A 16,482-nucleotide genomic window follows, 5' to 3' on the forward strand; every position below is an offset into this window, starting at 1 on the left:
AAACCGAACGTGGACTACAATTTTAAGCCATTTTGACAATAAAAAAACATAATAGTTTATATGAGGTCACTATGCCACGTGTCATCTAAAGCACCTTCATTGTGTGCCTCCAGGAAAGGGGAAATGAAACTTCGAGCTAAAAAACAAAGTAGAAAAGTATTTAAGAAAAGGCACGCCTTTCTTGGGGACTCATTTTTCCACAAGCATTTTTCCACACTATCAAACATGTCCACTTTCAGCACCGCAATGAACGCTACTTCTCATTATCAAAACCCTAACCCTAACCCTAATCAAGCCGCATACAGTAGTACTACTACTGACCAGCTGAACGAATTGCTCGATTTTGAATTATCGGATTATGTCGCGTTTGATGGTGAGTTCGAGGAAGAAATTTCCACGAGGGATACGGCAAAAAGATCTGAGAATGTGGAGAACAACTTCAATGGATCTTCGAGTTCGTCTACTCCGTTAGCTAGTAACATGCAAGTTCTATAACTATTGCACCTTAGATTAATTTTCTTTATCTTCTAAAATATTGGCTCTTAATTATCTACCGAAAAGTAGTGAATATAACGGGCGTTTATCGGTCATGTTTTCGTGTAGAAGAAAAGAGAAGAATTTGGGGACAAAAGATGAATTTAGGTTTGCATTCAGAACAAAATCAAAGCTGGAAATTATGGATGATGGATTTAAATGGAGAAAATATGGGAAAAAGATGGTCAAGAACAGCCCGAATCCAAGGTATGTAAAGCCGTCAATTTCATAGTTTTAATTCACAATATTGTTTTTCCTTTCTCCCAAGATTTTACTGTATCTGTTGTTAATAATAATAATTGGTTTTGTATTTACCAGTGAAAGAGATTCATCTCTCCCAAAACGTCTCTTTATCATCCCGGAGATAATTATAATTACTAACTAATGAGAGGTAAATATATTAAGATGGTTTCCTAGAAAAAATGGGGGAAAAAATGAATAAATCGAGCATTTTATTAGACATTTAAATCGACATCATATGTTTTTTCTAGGTGGATAAAATGAAAACGTTCAGTAATTCAAACTTGAAACTAATCTTTGTAAAGATAGATGCCACACTTTAAATTATTCATGATATGTGGAGTATATACTGGAATTTCGCAACTTTAATAGTGTTTGAGTTAGCTTTGCTGTTAATCGAGGATTTCCAATCAAAGCAACTAATACTTTTCCTTTCAAGTTAATTTAATTAATGATCATTCAACTTCGCTATGTGTGTGTTTGATTGGCATTATCTTTTATGGAAAATGTCATTTTTCACCCAAATTCCTACTTTTTGGATGTTTGATTAGCAATTTTTTTTCATGGAAAATATTTTCCAACTTTTGGTCATGTGGCCATATTTTCATTAAAAATAAAGAAAATATTTTCTTTAAGAAGATGTGATTTTTATTTTTCAGGTAATTCACTCTCTCTCTCTCTCACACAAACATCTATCCCCTTTTTCTTTTATCTATCCACCAATAAAAAATGGACAAGTATTATAATTTCTAAGTTAAAAATTAAATTAATCAAATATATTTCATTAATAATTTTCATAGAGCCTAGAACTTATTTTCTTTTTATACAAATTTCCTGCTCGCAATCAAAAGTATCCTAAATGTTACTATTGGCTCATTGAAAATTAAAAAGCTACTATTTATTCACCGAACTTTGTAATAAATTACTACCTGCTCACTAAAATTTAAAAAATTACTTGCTCACTCAAACTTATACAAAATTACCCATCAATCACCCATATTTTTCTATCAATTTATCCATAGCAAATTTTAGTGAGCAAAGAGTAACTTTATTCAAATTTAGTAACGAATAATATTTTAAATTTCGATGAGCAAGTTGCAACATATAACAAAATTCAGCGAACAACAAGTAACTTTTTAAAGATCGATGAACAAGTAGTCTTCAATACATTATACGTTAGACTATACATCACGATACCATTTAGCAGACTCTTGTGTTTAAAAAAAAAATAATAAAAAAAATATGTGTTGATTTTTTTTTATTTTTTTTATTTTTTTTAATTCTCTTGTTTGATCCTTCTATCTCTGCCTTGCTAGTTCACACCTATGTTGAATAAATGTTTGCAACCATGTAGAGAATGAAGAGGGGCCAAGGTACTTCCTCTTGACAGTGCTTTTCAAGGATCCAACCTCCTTCTTGAATAAGGCTTGTTAGCCTAGACTAAGTGGAGATAAAGAGTAATGATTGAAGTCTCTTGGCTCTGCCTCAGCACTAAACATAGATTAGCTTTGTAAATGTTTGGAGTCAAGCATAGTGTAGTGTAGTAGTAAGCACTTCTAGGTCAAATCCCGACTATTGAAACTAGATTATTCTAGTGATTCAGGTATTGCAGCCATGTGCCATTAAGAACCATCCCCTTGTTTAGTCCAATAAGTTCTCTATCTTTATTACATGGTATTCGTCAGCCTTTGAAAATAGTAAATTAGAACCTGAAAATAGTAAATTAGAACCTTACCTTTCCCATCGTCAAAGGTGGGTAGCATACTATTCGTTTTCAGTAAAGTAGAGTACACTCTCGACAAAGACAAGTAATATAGGATTCTTAAGGAAGTGGTTAGGTCCCTTAACACAATACTAGAATATGGAGATCATCAAATCAAGGAGCTTTTTGTGAACAAGCCTTAATCTATTTCATTACAAGATAGAAATTGAATCAAGATGCTCATACTCTTGCCACTTATAGGGTGAGATCGTGATGGTTAATGGCCATTGCATAGATTTCACTAATAAATGTAATGAGATCAGACTTATTCAATCAAGATCATAAAGAGAATATAAGCCGCACGAATTTGTGTAGAAATATTTATGCGTCTCTTTCTCACGTTTATTTACTAGAGGAAATGATAATTTTCATATCTGTTCAAACAAGTATAAATTAATAAATGACATAGTATACAACCAAAAAAAAAAAAAAAAAGGAAGAAGAAAAAATTGCAAGGAGGAATTACATATTTCTGATTTTAGAACCGTGTTGTGTCTTCTTCTCTTCGTGTCATGTAGGGAGATCATAACGTGTAAAGATTCAAATTGTTCCTTTACATGTTGTGTATTAGAACCTAATTTCAATTACAAGATTAGAAAATATAAGTGCAAAGACAAAGATATAGAGATTCATTTTCAATGTGAAAGCATCTGCTTATCTCTTGAGACGGGACCCTCTCTTTGCAAAAGTGTTGTCCAATTTTCCCTTTGTCAAATTCATAAAATTTGCCAAATTATTTCAACCCAATAGAAAAATTCACAGTCTTATACCAACTTTAAATTGTAGGCCACCTTAGTATTTATCTCTAAATCCGCCCCTCCTACCAAATTGTTACAATAATAATAATAATGGAGAATTGCAATAGTAATACATCTCCTCTAAGATGGCCTTCTAAAAATTTCGAATTAGTAAGATGACCTTATATATATATATATAAATGAGTACTCAATAATCAATGTATTTTAATAATATTAAAAAAATTGCCTTTGAGGTTATTGCCACCCTACGAAATGTTGATCGATATCAGAGTATTATCTATTTCTCCTTGTCATTTATATTGTATCAAAATTATCGTTGTTTATACAAAAGGTAAAATCCTCAAGTTCATGCACCAGCTTACATGTTGGACAAGAATTAGTCTTGGCTTTTACTTAGAATTCATTCATTAATTAATCATAGCCGCCGAGAATTGGCACGGGCTTGCGAAGTACAGTATTTATGATGTAATCCCATATTCTTTATCACCCGTTCAGTCCATACACTATCAGCCAATAAGAACTTTTTTTGTAATATTGTTGATTATTGATGTGAAACAGTTAGAAGAGAAAATCATAAATTAGTTGAAAATTAAAGAGGAGAAATGAGAAGGTCTATGAAAACGCGCATAACTTTCAGATTTACCCAGACTAAAGGAATACCATCCGGAAGCATTTTTTGTTACCCGGGGTGACGATAATGGCCACTGGCCAACACCTTTAAACTTTTGGGGTCAAATTCCACCGTTTAGAAATTCATTTTAGCGTTTTTTATGTTTTGGGTTAATTTATGGGTATTGTCGTCATTTTTGCAGCTTCCTGGTTCTATTTGGATTTGTTTACCTAATTAAGGTTTCACTTTTACACTTCATATATATGTTAAGGGTTTCAAAATTGTACAGCCATTTTTTGAATAATAATATTTAAAATTTTCATTATTTGGTGGATTTCAGCATTTCTTACATCCATTTGAGTGAAATTAGTGCAACACCTGTTCGCGTGATACAAACAAGACAATTTTCTTATTATTCGCGTTTGTCCTACTTCAATTATTGCACGGTCTATTTTTGAGCTTTTATGTTTTTTACTACTTGAACGTGACTATTTGCAGGAATTACTTCAAATGTACAAGTGAAGGGTGCAGTGTGAAGAAAAGGGTAGAAAGGGATAGGGATGACCCAAATTATGTGATAACAACCTATGAAGGAATGCATAATCACCAGAGCCCTGATTCTATTATCCATAACCAGATGCCATGGACTTTACAGCCATCTTCTTCTCTACAGTAATTTCTATCTTCTACTCCACAAGTTATCATGTATAAATATTTCTACTGTGTAGTGTGTCGACCAGGCCTATATTTGTTCTCGTATTATTGTACCATACTATATTTCTATGTATTATGTAGTATGTTGACCATGAGTACGTTTGTTCTCATACTGTTGTACCTTACCATATTTCGAGTATGTGAACAATACTTTGTTGACATTGTACATATATGGGAAGAATTGTGTGTTTATTATTAATTTTCTTTGGACGGGGGTTGTATGATATTTACTTGAATGTGAACTAACATTAAACAGATATGTCTTTTATTCTATTTGCATAAAATTTTCATCATTTACAATTAAAGTATTTAGTGTTGTGAGTTATTTGAAATTTCCTTTAAAATAAAATTATATAAAATCCATTATTGAGCTATAACTATACAATACTAAATATAATAAAATACTTAAGTATATCTATATCGGTTGATTGAGCTATCAAACTAACATTCCAATCGATCTTAAGGATGACTTGTCGAAGTTATAACTAGAGGTGTTAAATGGGATGAACATACTATTGAGCTTGATTTACGACTAGCCAATATATATATTTAATGAAATTGTATATATATATATATATTTTAAATATGACTAGTCGACGAGCTCGCGAATCAACTCGTACCACTTTCCATCCCTAATTATAACCATTCAACCTTTTCCTGTTAATGGGCACACTTGTAACTATGACAATCATATTTTCTTGAAAAGCTTTTATCTCAACTTTCAGCATTGACATCAACGTACACAAAAGGTCCATCAAATTTTAAGCATTTTCCAATGCCAGATACTCAAATGTAATGAGGAAATAAGAATTTGGCCCCTGAACTTCTATATAAGTTACATAGAAGTACTTCAAAATATGAACCCTCCTAACTCCCGGGAGAAGAATAATCTCTAATTAATGCCGTCGCTTTAATCAAAAGGATTTATCTCCTCCCAAGTTCTGTTGAATGCTTATAATCTTATGCCATTTTCAGATCACTCCTTTGAGACATGTGATTTGTTTAAGCCCCGTTCCTACGCGATTTCCGAAACATAGTAGTACGTCAAGAACGTATTACTTCAAACCTTATCTCCTTCCATACACGGATTTTAGATATGGAATCCCGTATTCTATTTATCACGATATCGAGCAAAAGAACCAATTCTGTTGGCCCCAGTTGGAGTTGAGAATGATATATACAGATTTAAGGGAAACCTTCTGAAAATCTTGAAAGATCTACCTGGTTGTAATCCCATATTTTGACTTTTATGTGGTTTTTCAATGCTAGACTGTTGGAATTCAACTTTTTCTTTGGTTAATTCTTTCTAAGTTTTTGGGTTTGTTTGGTTGGAATCTGAAACACCCATTTTGAGAGGGTGCTGCTTTTCGCGGAGATTAGTGAGTTTCTTAATGAGACGGGGCTTGAAATTGAGGTGAATATTTTTGGGAATTTTTTAAATTTTCTTTGTGGATAGGTTTTCTGGTGTTGGAGTGGGAGAATATGTTTTGGAGAGGGAGGAAAAGGGAAAACAAAGAGCATAATGGTGGTCCTCCTTGTGGGCAGGTCAGAGGAGTTGTTGGTGACACAGGTAACTGAGTTTATCATTTCTCTTATCTTAGAAATTTTGAATTTAGTAATTTCTGAATTTTGTATGTGTTTTTTCAATATTTTTGTATGCCCTTTTTTCTATACAATTCAGGGTAAAGATGCTGATAACTCTGTTGGTCTTATAGTGATTTGTTTCTTGGTGGTTTTTTTCAAAAAACCCAGCTAAAGCTCAATGTGGCCAGCCTAATTCTTCTCTTTATGATATAGTCTACCAGTGGGAAAAAAAGAAATGACGACAAACTAATCATTGTTCTCAGTGAAGTTGTGTTAATTTTATCTAATTTTTTCCTCTTCTATCTTGTTATGTTGGCCCAAAGTCGGAAGCAATCTAAAAAACTAGGGAAAACAACACACCAAATTATATTATCTTAGTTCCATTTAAAATCTTTATACAATGTTCTAACTAATCATGTATCTTCTTCATATTCAATCAACTTAAATGCCACCAGCTAATCTCACATATACTAAGGGAGTGCATTTTGGATATATCTTGTGAGCTTGTCCATGACTGAAGATAAAAGATAAAAAAAATAAGGAAGAACCTTGACTTTCTCTTCTACTACCCCCCTATCTCACCAAAGGTCTTGCTCCATTAAACATATCTTTATTAAGTTTCTCTCTCCAGCATTCCACCATTACGTCCCTGAAAATTCTATTATAGGGCTTTACATATGCTCAATTTAAAAATGCTGTGCAAGAATTCTTGCTTTTCCAAAATAAAATTGGAGGGGGGAGAGAGAGAGAGAGAGAGAGCTAGCTGGGGGTAGGAAGGGATATTCTTTGTGCGTGTATTTATAGTATTTCAATATTTGGTCGGTACTACTAAACGCTGAATTGAAAAATCTAGTACCTAATGAGAATTCGGGATCTTTCAGAACAAAAATGGAACAAATTTGTTATTCTGTAATTTTGGTTCCGAGGGGTTTTGATGCTTTCTTCTATATGCATAATACCTACAAACAGCAGCTTTTAGCGAATAGAGATGAGCAAAAATTATAGCAGCGGTCTTTAACCTTTTCATTTTTTGCAGACAATTATCCTAACCTTTATTTTATGCTAGCAGAGGTTCCTAACATTTCATAAATATGCACCTGAGATCCATCTGGATAGAAACAGTCCAAAACACCCTCCAAAAAGATATCAACATCCAATAAAACCGTCGCAGTAGCATATAGTTCAAGGAATTTTTGACATAAAGTATTTTGGACTGTTTCTGTTTAGATGGATCTCAAATGTATATTTATGAAAGGTTAGAGACCTTCGCTAGCACAAAATGAAGGTTAGAATAAAGTCTGCAAAAATCGAAGAGGTTAGGATCGCTGCTGCAATTTTCCCTAGAGATAACAATCTGTACTTATACCATTCTTACATAAGACGAATGTAAGATGCCTGTCAGTTTAGAAGAATACATTGTATATGTCCAGGTAAAGCAGTTCTTGCTTGGAGCTCAGAATTTTCTGTAGATGGCTGCTGTATACATGGCAAAGTGTCATGCATTCTGTTTAATACCTGTCTTTGGAAATTCAGATTTGTGAAAGCTGAAGTTTCAGATAATGAAGTTTTTGAAGAACTCCTCGTTGCTTACAAACTCTTTGTAGTGTAGTAGAACTTCTAGTTCAGGCTCCTTATAATAATGATAACTTTTTCAAACAATGTTTATTTAATATCACATCTTCTACGATACTGCATATTGATTTTTCAATGTTCTGATAGGTGTGGGGAAAACTTCTCTTGCTCATCTGATTCTTAGCCCCCGTTTGGCCCCCTTTTTTGAATAAAAATGGGTGGAATGGTGTTTTTTTCTTTCTTTCTTTTTTTTTTTTTTTGGAAAAATGAGTGGTTGAAAAAAAGGAAAATTTTTCGATTTACGTGTAATATTATTTTATGGAAGATTGTGTGGTTGAAAATAAGAGAGAGAAAAATGAAATGGAATTTAATGGAGGCCAAAAAGGGGCTTAAAGGTTCTTCCATTTCTCGGCCTGTTTAGACAATTGGTTGTACTGTTGATGTTAAAGTTTGATGTATTCATTTCTTTCAAAATGAGTTGATAGCTAATACTGCATAAGAAATATTGATGAATTCCCATTTTCCTTTATGCAGCATACTACCTATGGAACTTTGGGATGTATCAGGACTTGAACGATATCAAGATTGCCAGTCTCTCTCTGTTCGATTCTCAAATCAATAGTAAACAATGATCCCTTTTGTTTGATTTAAATTTTTTAATGCAAAAATGTACCATATCATGGAGGTTTTTAACTATAAATCATCTGCTTTCAGTATAAAAGTTTACATGCATGTTAATATTTGCAACTGTATATTCTGTTCATTATTTGGGACCGCATTACTTATAATGCATCAGTAGTACAATATTTCACACTAAACTGAATAGGGTATAGTTTGATACTACTACTTTTAAGCATGCATCGTATAAATTTCTGTGAACTTTTTAACATAGATATTCTTGATCTTTATTGCTTTAACGAACTGAACTTCATCTTTAGGTGTTATGTTTGTTCATGATCTTTCTCAAAGAAGGACGAAGACAAGCTTGCAGAAGTGGGCTGCAGAGATTGCTGCTACTGGGACATTCTCAGCTCCTTTGGCGTCTGGAGGTCCTGGTGGTCTTCCTGTACCATACATTGTTATTGTTAACAAAGCAGATATTGCAACAAAAGAGGGTACACAAGGGAGCAGTGGTAATCCTGTTGATGCAGCTAGACAATGGGTTGAGAGGCAGGGATTACTTTCATCAAACAAAGAACTTCCTTTGACTGAGAGTTTCCCTGGCAGTGGAGGTCTTCTATCAGTAAGTATAATTGGAAATATGGTGTTTATAGTAACACGTTTGTGCAGAATTTAAGCTGCTACGTGACAATTTTTTTATGAATTCTAGCAACTCTTCTACTGATGTTTCATATAAGGGCAAAATGTAGCTCAAGCACTTGGATCTACCAAATATTCAAAGGAAATTGTGTATTCTTCCTCTCAGGTAGTAGTTGATGAATAATTAATTCTCCTTAAGTAGTATATGGAAGATTTCCTGTTTCTCTGCTTAACCATGATATTTATTTAAATACTGTTTAAGTGTTTCTTAAGTTCAATTGTTAGTTTAATTTCATTTTCTTAGATGAGTCTTGAGCTAATTGCAGCATCCTGCTGCAATTGTTTAAGATGGCAAACTATTTCCCTTTTCTTTTCTCATAGTCCAAAGGCACAACACTTTAAGTATGGTATATTTTACAAAGTCTTACTGGTTTTATGCCAAACATGCTTTGCTGGTGTCCCCACATTGCACTGCATTTATGCGTATGTGTGCATGTGAAGAATGTCTCCTATTTATTTTTATTGTATGGCAGAAACTGCAAAGATGAATTTGTACAGTTGTTTACTAGCTAAGGATGAATGCATATGTTGCTATCTTCTTTGTTCAACCCAACTGATTCGACACTTTTGTACAACTTTCATTTTAAGCTTCATATTTATTATTTGTCCGAAAGGATTGGTGGGGCATGGGATAGTAGGCTGTCTGTGCTCTATGTTCTGATGTTGGTAAGTTGAGGTTATATTGCCTTTTAGATTAAGAAATTTTGAATAGTTCCTGAAAGAAAATTGAACTCCGAGCTTAATTTTTTCATCTATTAAAATAAACTAATGTATCTGAATCGCGTGGCTATATATTTTCCAAAAATATGATAATTTTTTTGACATTTGAATGTAGTTTCAAGAATTCTTAGATGGAGTAGGGAAAGCTGCCATGTGATTTTCAGATCAAATTGTTGGCAGATAATTTTTTTTAACAAAATTGTTGTGGTCAGCAATCAAACTTTATAGTCCAAGAATTATTGGGAAGTTTGCAGGTGTATCAACTTAAATTTTGGTTGAGCTTCAAGGAAAAGGAAATCGTAGTTCCAAACAAAGTGTGGTTGGAACTAGAATCAATTTTGTGCTTTGGTTTGTAGAATGATCTTTCCCACTTATTTGCACTTCCTTCACTCTGTGGCAAAAGATTCAAGAAAGCTTTAGAAGTGGAATATTACATCTATTGCTACTGCATTAATTTAGGAAATAATCAATTATAAGTTTCAATTTAAGGATGTTCACCTCAATATTCTTTGTATCTTTACCAATGGAAAATTAACCTAGAATTAATTTTTGAATGATTCAGGCTGCCAAAGAAGCCAGGTACGACAAAGAAGCGGTGATGAAATTTTTTCGAATGGTCTGTATATTTTGCCTGTGCATGTATGAAATTGATCAGGCAGATATACTTCTCAGATGAATTGCCTGGTGCAAGCCCGTGGTTGACCCAGGTTCATCGGTTGTTGTCAGTCTTCTGAAATTTTAAGCGAGGACCAGTTTAACCTGCCTAGAGATCTTTTGTGATAGTTTGATCTGCTGCATGAAACCTTTTGAATTATTCTAACACAGCATAAAAGAAAATGATGGCCACACGTCTGGCAATGCATGTGGTTCAAGATCAAATTGCATCGTTTTTTCTGCTCAAATTGCAAAATAATCTCTACTTATTTGATTGTTTTTCTTTTTCCATATCAATTGTTAGATTAGGTATTCTTCGCTTGTCTTGTACCAACACTTCTTACTCACGTACAAGTTGCCATTTGATGCATGTCAATTTCCGTCCCAGAAGGTTTTTGCTGCAAGTGGCAGAGGGTGCGGAAGAATTCAGAGGAAATATCTTTTAAAATAAACTAAAATTCACCAAAGATAATCTGAAAGAATTATGAATAAAAGCCCATGTCTGTGGTGAACCTGGCAAAAAAAAATGACAACATAAAAAAAGAAGCCAGCATGCAAAAATGAACTCGTTAATGTGCGTGCGTGTGGATGCCCATGTTATCATAATTTATATATTTTTGTTCACAAAAACCTGTGCATGTTGGACCTGTAAGATATGAATTATGATCTTTTTGAAATTTCCTCTCGTATCAGACTCTCAAATCCACATATACATGTGTATATATCAAATATACACACATGTCTATATGTGCATGTACGTATGCAAAAACTACCTGAAGAAAAGGAGAAAAACATTTGGATTGTTCACCATAAATACATTTTACATCGGGTTTTCTTATGAATGAAATCTGCACTCCCAATTTTTTATAGTTTCCTTCCAAATAACAAAAATAAAGATGAATAGAAAAAGAAGGCAGCGTCTGTACTTCCCTTTCATGTGTAATTTGAAAGGTGAAGAAGAATCCCAACTATGCAGTTTGTCTTGTGTTCTGATGCTTTGATCTTCAAGAAATAGAACCTTGAAGTTTATGAAAATTCTTCTCGGATGTTTGTTATGTAAAGTTCATGTCATGTGCCGCCCTTTGTGACTCATAAGGATACTGTTCCGGGCATCATTTTTTCTGGTTAACTTTGTTTCTCTTTCATTAATTGTAATTGTTATATCATCAGCACTTTGTTTTATGCCTAAAAGCTTGTATAATTCCAGTTTTTTGCTATATTTCTTACTGCATCTTCTACTGGAGTTCGATTGGCGACACGTACAAGTATAATACGCTTTTCCTCCGCTACCTGCTCAACGCAACCTGAACTCTCCTCCCACACTTTATCCCCAGCAGCCCATGTCAACACCTGACTATTATAACATCCCAAGATATGCATCTAGTGCCAACCAGGAAATCACCACTGTGAGATCAAAGCGTACAGTTATTAATGTAAGAAAATCTCAATTGCTTGTTGATTGACCGAAACATCTTCAAGAGCTGTATGTTTTCCTTGGTGGAAGTTTCACTCGTTATTTGGCCACAGAGAGGCTTTCTGTTCACCGTGTGTTATAATGTAATGGATTTGCTTGTTTATCGCTGAATATGCATCGATTCTTTCCATTCATTTGATTTTCAATTTTTCTTCCTCTATTGTAATTCCTTGGCCTCCTCAGAACTTTTAATGTGTGAGCAAACTATATTCATTAGTGGATGGAAAAGTAGATGAACTTTAACTTTTGTTCTTTCTGTATATTCTTTTAAGAAACATTTAAATGGATAAAATGTCCTAATCTTGTACTCAGCCTTATCCTTTTTAATTGAAGATTTTTTAATGTAAAACCGTCACCTGTAAATGAAATTTTGCCAATGTCGTCTTCTTGTATTTTGTTAGCTGGTTATACTTTTTCAAAATAGCAGTTATCACAGCATTAAAGGGAATGTGATGTACATAGTAAAGCAAATTATCAGGGACACAAGGCCAGATGCACCATTTATAGATGATATATCACCAATTATGTTTCTTTGAGCAAGAAACAATTAGTGGCAGAGTTAAATTTTGATACTATAATCTGATGTTAATCCATAGGCTTCCAAGTACACATTTATAATGCTATAACTAGGTGTGGTACATGCTCAATTTTCTGAAGGAATTCAGTGGCAATAATCGGGTATACTGAAGTTCTCTCTTTCTGGGCAGGGTAGAATTACAAAGCGTTTTCCTGAAACTGGCCACTGTTTGAGGTGCTGCTTGTGCTTTCGTTTAACGTTCCAAAGATTCACAATTCTGCAAAAGAGAATTTAAGGCGAGGAAGTTTACAGACAAGGGGGAAGGTCCCCTGGTTTGCTAAAATGGAGATGCTTGTCACGGTTGATGCCGAAAATGTGCAGCTGCAAATTTTCAGAATATTCCCAAGGGACCACCAAAATTGAGGGAGGTATTTGATGTTTTGGGAGATGGGATTTTCAATTCAGACTTGGATTTGTGGAAGCATCAGAGGAATATTGCACGCGCATTGATAAATCACACGCACTTGGATTTGCAGGATTTATTTCAGAGGTTTACTATTAATAGCTGATACTACCTGCATTTTAGTTACTGGTTATGATCCTGGATGTTCATCCCGTTCATTTTCCAGATGTTACTTTCTCGAAAGCCATAGAAGATGATGAAAAAGCGAGTTTCATGTGCCATGTTTTGCCTGAAATCGTACGAAAGTTCGAAGGAGTCCAGGGATTGGATCAGAAAGAAAATTGAGCCGAGCTGGGAAATCTCAGACAGCTTCATTAGCAAATATATTTCAATGAAGCGCGAAGAAATACGAGAAGGAAATAAAAAAGAAGATGGCGTTGATCTTTTGACATTTTACATCAATGAAGATGATTAAAAATATGATGGTTAGTTCTAGAGGGAAACCAGAACACGAAGGTTATAATTATCTCTTTATATGAAATTGGCAGGATTGAATCCATAGCCAGACAGGTGCAACTCTGAGCCTAGTCATGAACCATCTTATAACTTTTAGGGAGAAACAAGCGTTCTTGTATTCATTTCTTGGTCCTTTCAGGGTCAGTTATCTTTTCTCATAGTTGAATAATGCAAGGAAGCTTTTATTTAGGTTTTCTAAGATCTTTGTAAATCCCAGAAAAATTGTCAAGCTACCGTCTGACTTGTTTTAATAAATTAAAAGTCCAATCAAAATTAGTAAGACACTGACCTAATGCATGTCACTTTTATTACAGACTATTAGGTGAACAACATTCAAACAAGATATCTAACTATATGCTTCCACGTTCTCATGTACGAGGTATTAAACATTTTTATTTATCATAATTAACTGTTAATATAAGAAAATTTCTGTCTTTTCACCAAAATAATAAGAAACAGGAAAACCAAAGAAGTTCAACAACTTTAGGTATGTTCTTGTTGATGTACACAAGTCATGTCTTATCAATTAAGATTAGATGAAATGCATTAGAATTTGCAAGAACGGACTATCATTCTACAGTTTTCTTTTCGTCTTGAATTATGCTAAGTGGAGCTCATTTAAACTTGGAAATTGGAGGAAAATATGTGTCAAAACTTCCAAAATTATAAAATTGACAAGCCAGACTTGAGCTCTTTCTGCATATTCAAATTTAAAATTTTCTTTTTCAGTTAAAAAATACGTGCCGAGCCGTTCGATTCTAGTTGTGATACATTTGTGGGTACACTGATTCGATGAAGCTAACTAGTCAGCTCTGAAGCAGGTAGTTCGATCTGAGTTTTCACATGAAAACTATCGTATAAGAGATCTATTAACTACGAAAATATAGTTAAATTTTAGGTGAAGAAGAAGGAAAAAATTAGTTAAGATACAATAATAAATCACATTCATATTTAGGTAAATCCATTTGCACAACAATCGCTTGCTGACATACTAATTAAACATGGAATAGAGATAATATAATTATTACCAAACAAAATAACATCAACAGGTAGGATATACGAATGGAATGGAATCCCATCTTGTGATAATTTCAATTTTCAAGTCCATCTCTTGGTAACCTTAACCTTCAATCCATGTTTCATATAGAGAATCACAGAAACATTAGGGGTCACAGGGTGCCCTTCCACCACTTGGATTTGGTAGTTATGGATTATGGCAGACGCCACGGATTTCAGCTGTGTGAAAGCTACTTCTTTCCCGAGGCAAGTTCTAGGTCCAGCGTTAAAGGCCAAGAACTTGTATGAAGGCTCGTATTTAATTGTCCCGCGATCTGTGATCCATCTCTCTGGCTTGAATTCCTTGGAATCCTTACCCCATATGAACCCCATTCTTCCCATGGCATAAAGGGAAAACATAACCTTCATCTTTGGATTAACATAATGACCACTTGGAAGAATGACAGGTTGAACAGGAGCCTTGTGCTGGAATGGAACTGGTGGATACAGCCTTAGTGATTCACACAATGCACTATGCAAATAAACTAGGTTTTTCAATTCTTCCACCTTGAAGAGCTTCCATTTTTCACCTTCCTTGGGCTGTAAAATGGAATTTAGTTCTTCTCTTATTTTCTTTTCGACTTCTGGATGTGTCGAAACTAACCAGAGAAACCAAGTGAGAGCTGAGCTAGTAGTGTCACGCCCTGCGATCATGAAATTCAGTATGGTGTCTCTCAAGAATTTGTCATCGCAATCCAATCCCATGCCCTCATCTTCATTGATGTAAGATGTTAGCAAATCTAATCCCTCTTCATCTCCATCAGATTTTCTCGATTGACTTAGTTCTTTGCGTTTCATTGACACGTACTTGCCTATAACGTCGTCCAAGACACCCCAAGCTTTAGTTAGCTTATGCTCATGTCCAATACATAGCCATTTTTGCAACTTCCAAACACTTTCTGGCAAGCAATGGCGCATGAATATTGCTTCTTCCGCCTCGTCCATGGCCTTGGAGAAGGGAACATCAGGGAATTCAATTGAAACGCACCCCGGATCGTAGCCTGTGACCAATATACAAGTAGTATCGAACGTGAATCTTTGGAACAAATCTTGTAGATCTACCACAAACCCTTGCTTAGCCACATGTTCAAGAACTGGAATAAGCCCTTTCTCCACTTTCTCCCAGCTAGTTTTGATCAAGAACTTCCGAAAACGCTCGTGATTGAGCAAAGCTCGAGCCTGTTTCCTTTGATTCGTCCACAAATCCAAGTCAGTGTTGAAGATCCCATCTCCCAAAACTTCGAAAATTTTCTTGAACTCTGGACCTTTAGGGAAATTGGCAAAGTTTGCACTCATTATAAAGTGCACATTGGCTGGATCCACAGTGCCAAGAATGTCCATATTAGAAAACCAGGGACCCCTAAGCAGAAAAGTGCCCCCACTCCACTCAAGAACGTCTGCACACCGTTCATGAAACCGATGCACATGGAGAAATAGGCTCGGAAGCATGCCCAGTAGTGGCCAGTTCCAAGGCATCTGGCTGTTCATGTTTCTAAAACTCCACATAAAGAGGAAACACACAATTGCTAGAATGATTTCTGCATAACCTAATATTAAACCCATTTTCGACGTGAATTTGAGCTAAGTGTGCTTTCACTATGAACTTGAAAAAACCTCAGACGGCCTATTTGTAACCATACAGATCTTTGGAGTGTTCAAATATACTACTTATTAATGATTAATTACTCTTCTAGGTTGATTGGTAGTTTATCAGTTTATCTCATTACTCAAGGTAACGTGCACAAATAAGAGCTCTCCAGATTATAAAACCATATATTAACCTTTTCTTGCCGATTCTGAATAGACAAAACTATGAATTAGCTCAGTAGTCTTTTTCCGAGCAAGAAACTGAAGCGACATAAATATAATTTAGTGGCATGCACCACCACTAGAGATTGTTTGATTAATTACATAACCTACCTTTAGACGAATTCTATCAGATTTCATTAAATTATTTTGGTTTCAGATGTTGCAAATTGCAACTGTAAAACAACCGGTTTTTTTCTATTTCCCCCCACAATAGACAATTGAATTACGACCTCCGAGGC

At 34.6% G+C, this 16,482-nt stretch overlaps 3 protein-coding genes across 13 annotated transcripts; 2 read left to right on the forward strand and 1 right to left on the reverse strand.

Annotated features, from left to right (window-relative positions):
- The first annotated feature begins 203 nt into the window (after positions 1-203).
- On the forward strand, positions 204-4,817 carry LOC111383348 (probable WRKY transcription factor 51). The gene is made up of 3 exons (XM_023007455.1): positions 204-482; positions 604-741; positions 4,403-4,817. Exons 1-3 carry the CDS (start codon positions 226-228, stop codon positions 4,578-4,580), a joined length of 573 nt encoding a protein of 190 aa, XP_022863223.1. The 5' UTR covers positions 204-225; the 3' UTR covers positions 4,581-4,817.
- A 649-nt stretch (positions 4,818-5,466) lies between these two features.
- Positions 5,467-13,611, forward strand: LOC111383346 (small GTPase LIP1-like). 11 transcript variants are annotated; one of them, XM_023007445.1, is made up of 6 exons: positions 5,467-6,188; positions 8,309-8,395; positions 8,713-9,017; positions 9,145-9,200; positions 10,377-10,393; positions 12,655-13,611. In XM_023007445.1, the coding sequence occupies exons 1-6, from the start codon at positions 6,101-6,103 to the stop codon at positions 12,690-12,692; spliced, it is 591 nt and encodes a 196-aa protein (XP_022863213.1). In that variant the 5' UTR covers positions 5,467-6,100; the 3' UTR covers positions 12,693-13,611. The 11 variants fall into 11 exon arrangements, 9 of the variants coding, with proteins under 9 accessions (XP_022863213.1, XP_022863214.1, XP_022863210.1 ...); XM_023007446.1 differs by having other exon boundaries at positions 12,650-12,698; XM_023007452.1 differs by lacking the exon at positions 9,145-9,200 and adding an exon at positions 7,239-7,632 and having other exon boundaries at positions 6,101-6,188.
- Positions 13,612-14,299: 688 nt separating this feature from the next.
- LOC111383347 (alkane hydroxylase MAH1-like) lies at positions 14,300-16,065 on the reverse strand. The gene has a single exon (XM_023007453.1). It carries the CDS (start codon positions 15,995-15,997, stop codon positions 14,477-14,479), a length of 1,521 nt encoding a protein of 506 aa, XP_022863221.1. The 5' UTR covers positions 15,998-16,065; the 3' UTR covers positions 14,300-14,476.
- Positions 16,066-16,482: the final 417 nt, after the last annotated feature.

The sequence above is a fragment of the Olea europaea genome, unplaced genomic scaffold (assembly GCF_002742605.1).
Source record: "Olea europaea var. sylvestris unplaced genomic scaffold, O_europaea_v1 scaffold2662, whole genome shotgun sequence".
Lineage (NCBI taxonomy): Eukaryota > Viridiplantae > Streptophyta > Magnoliopsida > Lamiales > Oleaceae > Olea > Olea europaea.

Coding starts and splice junctions, on each gene's coding strand:
- LOC111383348 (XM_023007455.1), top strand. CDS start 226: ATGTCCACTTTCAGCACCGCAATGAACGCTACTTCTCATTATCAAAAC. Junction 483..603: donor ACTCCGTTAGCTAGTAACAT/GCAAGTTCTATA, acceptor GTTTTCGTGTAG/AAGAAAAGAGAAGAATTTGG. Junction 742..4,402: donor AAGAACAGCCCGAATCCAAG/GTATGTAAAGCC, acceptor GACTATTTGCAG/GAATTACTTCAAATGTACAA.
- LOC111383346 (XM_023007442.1), top strand. CDS start 6,101: ATGTTTTGGAGAGGGAGGAAAAGGGAAAACAAAGAGCATAATGGTGGT. Junction 6,189..8,308: donor AGGAGTTGTTGGTGACACAG/GTAACTGAGTTT, acceptor TCCTTTATGCAG/CATACTACCTATGGAACTTT. Junction 8,396..8,712: donor GTTCGATTCTCAAATCAATA/GTAAACAATGAT, acceptor CTTCATCTTTAG/GTGTTATGTTTGTTCATGAT.
- LOC111383347 (XM_023007453.1), bottom strand. CDS start 15,997: ATGGGTTTAATATTAGGTTATGCAGAAATCATTCTAGCAATTGTGTGT.